The following is a 6,978-nucleotide window of genomic DNA, read 5'->3' as shown; positions in this document are numbered from 1 at the left end:
CTTAAGAGACAGTTTAAAAACAAAGCCTCAGAGGAGTTAAAAGGACATTTATACAGTAAAAGTAAATGGGAGCATTGTTCAGCATTAAGAGACAAAACCACCAGAGATAAACCTCACAGAGGAGTTGGATATAATATTGAGTAGATACAAGCATACTTTTATTGTGGAAAAGAGATAGCCAACTTGAAGGAATAGATACTTTCTATTTAGCTAGAGAAAAGGATACATAAGTGACACTCTACAGAACAGAAATTGCAACAGTAACATTCTACCTTGAGCTGAACAATTCATCAACATATTGAAAGTCACTAAAGGAAGATGTTATTATTTCAGTGTAATGTTAAATTGTTATTACTTTTATGAATTTTATGGGCCCTAATAGTGCACTATCTATTTCATTAAGAGTACCCGGGTCACTCATTTATTGAGGTTTAAACCATATAGTTTTTTTGTATTGCATGCAATTAAATTGTATAGGAAGGTGGGGTAGCTAGGAAACTATATATTTGAATATACATATATATGTGTGTGGGAAGTGTTATCTTTTATTAAAAATATTATACTTACCATCTGCTGTTGCTGGACGTTGATTGAAGAACTGGAAGAAAAGAACAGGTACATGAGTAATATGTATTAATTGACATTCATCTAGAGATAACATAATTACTATAATTTACATACTACCAGAATTCAGGCATCCCAGGCAGCCTGTAGTCCATCAATAGCTTGGGTGGAGGCACATTACTAGATAGAGTAACCATCCCTTTGGTGAGAGACCTAGCACCTATAGTTAGAGCGGTAAAGGGGGGGTTACATTTGGAGGCATTGCTGCTGAGATTACGATCTTAGTAAAAATGGAAAATTTAACAGGAGAGGATATATACACTTGGTGTTTGCAAAAAGAAAAAAATCCTAAAAAATGTATAGCAATAGGAGGGAATTTCTCTGAATTTTCAGATGAAGAAGTCATAAGAACAATTATAGACAAATTATATGGGGTCAAAAGACCTAAAATTGTGGATAAATGGAGAGAGGAAATAGCCATATTAATAGAGACTGAAAGGGAACTAGACCCATGTATGATACCAATAATGATAATGGCAAATGAGGAAATTGGGAGGAGGTGGCATATTATCTGGCCTAAGAAGAAAGATGAGGAAGCTAGTAATGCACATATATCCACTTCTAGGGATACCCCTGAAAGGGAAAATGCACATAGTAATACACAAGGAAATGGTGCAAATGTAGATGGGTCACAGTTTGAGACGATGGTAGATAGAGTAGTTACCCAGTTAGAACGCTGGCACTATGAAGGGAGCTACAGGAGATTACGAATATTTTCTGGGACGGTGCCTGTACCACTGGGTGAAGAAACGTACGAATCGTGGAAGGAAGCTGCTGTTCAACAAGCTGAGGAATGGCAATGCCCTGATCAAATAAAAAGACAAAGAGTGGTTGAAAGCCTAAGGGGACCCGCCATGGGAATAATACAAGCAGCTAGACGAAGTAATCCTCAAGCTACTCTTGAGACGTATTTCGAGGCTCTAGATTATGCCTATGGTACGTTAGAAGATGTAGGGGATTTAACATCTAGATTACATCATACGTTTCAGGAACCTGGAGAAAAGTTAAGTACGTACTTAATAAGATTGGACAAACTTTTATACAAGATAGTAGAAAAAGGTGGAATTACACGGGATGAAGTGGATAGAAGCAGAATGAAACAGTTACTGAGGGGAGCATTGACAACTGATTCTGTAGCCCATAAATTTAGATGCTCAGGAACAAGGGAACCTATTCTTACTTTTAATGAATTGTTAAAAGAAATAAAGCAGGAAGAAGTACTAATTGAAATGAGAGAAAAAACCGTAAAAAAAGTTAAAGTTGTTCAACCCTCTGTAGAAATAAATCCTTTAGAAGATAAAATAGTTAAAATGATAGAGGAGCAAAATAAGAAAATAGAGCAATTTATATCCTCTCAAAGTAGCCGAAACTCAGGAAATTCTTCTCAGAGGAGTAATAACAATTCATCCGATCGAGGTATTGGAAGGGGAAATTCTTACAATAATAGAGGAAGAGGATGTTTTAGATGTGGTAGGATAGGACACAGAGCCTTTGAATGTAATGCTAATACTGATGGATCATCTTCAAGGACTCCTGTAACCAATTATAACGCACATCAAGGAAATTCTACGGGGCAGGGAAACGAACAGGGGAGGGCTGTGAACCCCTCACAGTCCCCCTAGAAGTCAGCTTCTGTGCAATGGGGAATTCCTGGTGGAATGGAAAAGTGCCAGAGGGTTTATTGGGGCCTACTCCCATAGTTCCTGCATCTATTAATGGAAATAACTGTAAGGTACTTTTAGATAGTGGATCCCAGGTGTCTATAATCTTTGAAACTTGGTATAATGATCATATATCAGATATACCCATACAACCACTCAGTGGGTTAGTCATTTGGGGATTAAGTGTTGAAAAATATCCCTACTTAGGATATGTACAAGTAACCCTTGAATTTGATAGGAAAAACTCTGAAGAGCCTTTAGAAGTACCTTTTATTGCTCTTATATGTCCTGAAATTCAGGGAGAAAGAAATGGACCCCCTGTGATTGTGGGGACTAACACCCAGCTATACCAAGCACTATCAAATTGGTGCCAGAATGAAGATGGGCGAGTTGTAGATGTAGGACATACATTACTGGTGCAACCAGAAATAAATTTTAGCGAAAGTATGAACGAATTTGATGTTTGTTTTCAGGAAAGTGACCTATTAAAAGAAGACCAGACCTTTTTAATCAAGGAATTAGAATGCAGGAAACAAGCATTCTCAACAGGAGAATGGGATTTAGGAGAAGCAAAAGGAGTAGAGCATAGCATAAAGTTAAATGACACAAGTCCTTTTAGAGAGCGCTCCCGTAGGATAGCACCTGCGGACTTTGAAGACGTTCGGTTACATCTGAAGGGATTACTGGAGAACCAAATCATTATAGAGTCCCGTAGTCCATATGCCTCTCCAATTGTAATAGCAAAAAAAAAAAATGGAAAAATCCGTATGTGTGTGGATTATAGAACACTGAATTCTCGAACTGTACCAGATCAGTACACAGTTCCAAAAATTGATGAGGCATTGGATTGCTTACAAGGAAGCAGGTGGTTTTCTGTACTCGACCTAAGAAATGGATTTTATCAGATCCCTATGTGCCCAGAAGACAGAGAAAAAACAGCATTTATCTGCCCATTGGGATTCTTTGAATTCTTGAAGATGCCGCAAGGTATAAAGGGAGCACCTGCTACCTTTCAAAGGACTATGGAGAAAGTTATAGGGGATATGAACTACAGAGAAGTTATTGTCTACCTAGATGATATTATTGTTTTTGGAAATTCCCTTGCTGAACATAACTCCCGACTATTAAAAGTGTTGGATAGATTAATAGAGGGAGGATTGAAGCTATCCATTGATAAATGCCAACTATGTAGGTCCTCTGTGAAATATTTGGGACACATTGTAGGGAGGGAAGGGGTGTCCACTGACCCTGCCAAAGTGGATGCAGTAAAGAATTGGCCCCGCCCAACTAAATTGAAAGAACTTAGATCATTTTTAGGGTTCTGCGGTTATTACCGCCGTTTCGTCCCAAATTATTCTAAAATTTCAAAGCCTCTCACTGACTTGACTAAGGGTTATCCTCCAAATAATAAAAAGAAAGCCAATAAAGCAATCTCCAATCATTGGTTCAAATCAAGTGAACCATTCGGAAATAGATGGGACCATAAATGTGAAATAGCTTTTCAAGCTTTAAAAGAAAAACTGACTGGTGCTCCAGTCTTAGCATATGCTGATCCATCCCTTCCATATGTGCTTCACACAGATGCTTCACAAGAAGGAATAGGAGGGGTATTATATCAGAAGTACCAAGGTGAACTGAAACCTGTATCTTTTACTAGCCGGGGCCTATCCATTAGTGAAAGAAACTATCCTACACATAAGTTGGAATTTTTAGCTTTAAAGTGGTGTGTAGTAGAAAAATTCCATGATTATTTATATGGTGTGCCTTTTGAGGTACACACTGACAATAACCCCTTAACATATATACAAACAACAGCAAAACTCGATGCTACTGGACACAGATGGCTTGCATCATTGGCCTTATACAATTTTTCTTTAAAATATAGACCAGGGATTAATAATATTGATGCTGACTCACTGTCCAGGATCCCCAACCAAGGCAACAGTGATGTTGAAGATGAATGGATTGAAGTGCCTATGGGAGATGTGAAAGGGATATGTCATCAAATACAAATTGGAGAAATGATGCCAGGAGAAATGTTAAGTTCTTTAGGAGCCACTTCCAAAGCTCTTCCATTATCATACTGCTGGCTGAGTAATTTGGAGCTAGAAGGATTGCCAAAATTTAGGAGAGGTCAAATACAAGCTGATCAAAATCAAGATCCAGATATAGGAGATGTAATAGTAAAAATGACACAGAGTTGGGATCATAAGCCCTCGCTAGTTACCAAAGAAGCTAAGTTATTTGAACGACAGAAGAACAAGTTATTCTTAACAAATGGGCTTTTATATCGTGTAACTAAAAAACAAGGAGGAAGTGAAAGGCAACAGTTAGTTCTGCCTAAAAAGCACAGAAATATAGTGATGAAAGCTTTGCACAATGACCATGGCCATTTAGGGTGTGATAAAACTTTTAAGTTAATATCCGATAGGTTTTATTGGCCAGGAATGAGGGAAGAAATAGAAGACTATTGTAGAAACTGTGGAAATTGTATAGTTCGAAAAACTGTAGTTAAGCAAATTGCCCCTTTAGTAAATTTTAACAGTAATGGGCCTTTGGATTTGGTATGCATGGATTTTTTGACACTAGAAGTAGAGCCAGGAAAGAAATGCCACATATTAGTGATAACTGATCATTTTACCAGATATGCCCAGGCCTACGTAACACCAAATCAAAGGGCAACTACCGTAGCAAACACATTATGGAACAAATTTTTTGTCCATTATGGTCTTCCAAACAGACTTCACTCTGACCAAGGTAGAGAGTTCGAAAGTAAACTAATAAAAGAGCTTTGTGCAATTTGTGGGATAACTAAATCAAGGACAACCCCATATCATCCACAAGGTGACCCCCAACCTGAGAGGTTCAACAGAACCTTGTTGGATATGTTGGGAACATTGAATCCTCTTGATAAAAGGTACTGGAAAAGACATACTGACCGTTTAGTACATGCATATAATTGTACACAAAATGAAGCCACAGGGTATTCTCCCTACTACTTAATGTTTGGTCGGGAAGCCAGGCTTCCTATAGATGTATGTATGGGGATATCCACTAGTGACAAACCTGCTATCTCTCACCTAAAATACATAAAGAAGTTAAGGGAGGAACTACAGGAGGCTTATGATATAGCTGAATGTGCAGCCAGGAAATTGGGATTAAAAAATAAGACCAGATATGACAGGAGAATACGTGATCATGAGTTAGTTCCGGGGGATCGAGTCTTACTGAGACTCCTAGGGACACCTAGAAAGTTTAAAATTTCAAATAGGTGGAGGGAAGATCCTTTCGTGATTGTTGAGAAACTTTCAAACTTACCTGTATATAAGATCAAGCCTGAGTCAGGAGAAAACAGGATACTGACATATCACAGGCAGCATCTATTACCTATAGGGAAAGAAGTTCGGTTAGAAGGGCTTGAATTAAATGATAATACCTGCACAACTAATGAAAGAATGGGAAATAGAAATGTAATACATAATGAATTAAGTATTGTGGATGACATAGATGATGAGTCAGAGGTACAAGGGTATTATTATAAGGATGACTGTTTGGGTTTTGACAAATTTACTGATGAACATGTTACTGAGGGTTCTCTAGGACATGTGGAAGGTAACATCCAAAAGCTCAGTGATAATAACCCTTGGGAAGAACATCTGGAATATCATGATACTGAAAGCAGGAGAGTATCAGATAATTCCGATAGATCTTCGCATCTTTATAGTGAGATAGAAGAGGAACAGGTGTGGGATAGGCCAAAAAGGATGTGTCGGCCCCCTACTATACTTACATATGACCAACTAGGGATACCATGCAATATACCTAGGGTGACACATGCTAGCACTGTATTGTTATGGCCATATTTTTAATGATTACCTTATTAAACATAAGACAGGGAGAGCTTAAGGTATGATTATTTACGTAGTAGGGTGGTGATCCAGCAGATAATCTATACTGGATCATGGATCACCAGGGGGAGAATGTAGCCTTATATCAGGCTATATAATATAATATATATATATATATATATGTATAAATAGACATAGAGGTTATAAACTGATATAATTGTATTTTGGTAATATGTATATATATGTTAATGAAATTTATATGTGGGAATAGTAGATGTATATATGTTTTATAAACAGTAGGGTAACGTGTACATTTATTGTGCCTGTATATGTATATATATATACCCATCGGAGCTGTATTGATGGATTGGTGAAGGGGCAGGATAGCACAGTGATGGGTGAGGTGGGTTTAATAATAATACTAGTGGATAGGGTTTTAAGGGTTGTTGCTGCTGTGGGGGAGGACCCGCGCGCCGGTAACAGAGGGCCGTGTGCAATACTAGAGGGGGCCACGAGCCGGTAACAGAGAGCCGTGTGCAATACTAGAGGGAGCCACGAGCCGGTAACAGCGGGCCGTGTGCAAGAGAAAGGGTCCGCGAGCGGGTAGATATGTATATATAAGGCGCTCCCGCCGGCGGACGTTAGACTGCAGATCCCCCTCTCAGTGCTCGCACCTAGGTCTCCAGCGCTGCTAAGAGCTGTAGCACTGTAAACATTACAGCAGCGGCAGGAGTAGCTTAGGGTGCGCAGCCAGAGAGGGCAATTGGAAGGGATAAATAGACAATGCGCCAGGAAGCTGCTGCTGACTGACCTTGTTATCGCTGAGGTGTCAGGTGGAGAGGCGG

At 38.9% G+C, this 6,978-nt stretch overlaps 1 protein-coding gene across 1 annotated transcript; it reads left to right on the top strand.

The window, feature by feature from the left end:
- Positions 1 to 854: 854 nt before the first annotated feature.
- On the top strand, positions 855 to 2,246 carry LOC134910962 (paraneoplastic antigen Ma1 homolog). The gene has a single exon (XM_063919353.1). It carries the CDS (start codon positions 855 to 857, stop codon positions 2,244 to 2,246), a length of 1,392 nt encoding a protein of 463 aa, XP_063775423.1.
- The last annotated feature ends 4,732 nt before the right edge of the window (positions 2,247 to 6,978 follow it).

Source organism: Pseudophryne corroboree, chromosome 4 (genome assembly GCF_028390025.1).
Source record: "Pseudophryne corroboree isolate aPseCor3 chromosome 4, aPseCor3.hap2, whole genome shotgun sequence".
NCBI lineage: Eukaryota > Metazoa > Chordata > Amphibia > Anura > Myobatrachidae > Pseudophryne > Pseudophryne corroboree.
Note: the sequence above shows the minus strand (reverse complement) of the source record. Positions and strands in the feature narration are given on the sequence as shown.

Coding starts and splice junctions, on each gene's coding strand:
- LOC134910962 (XM_063919353.1), top strand. CDS start 855: ATGGAAAATTTAACAGGAGAGGATATATACACTTGGTGTTTGCAAAAA.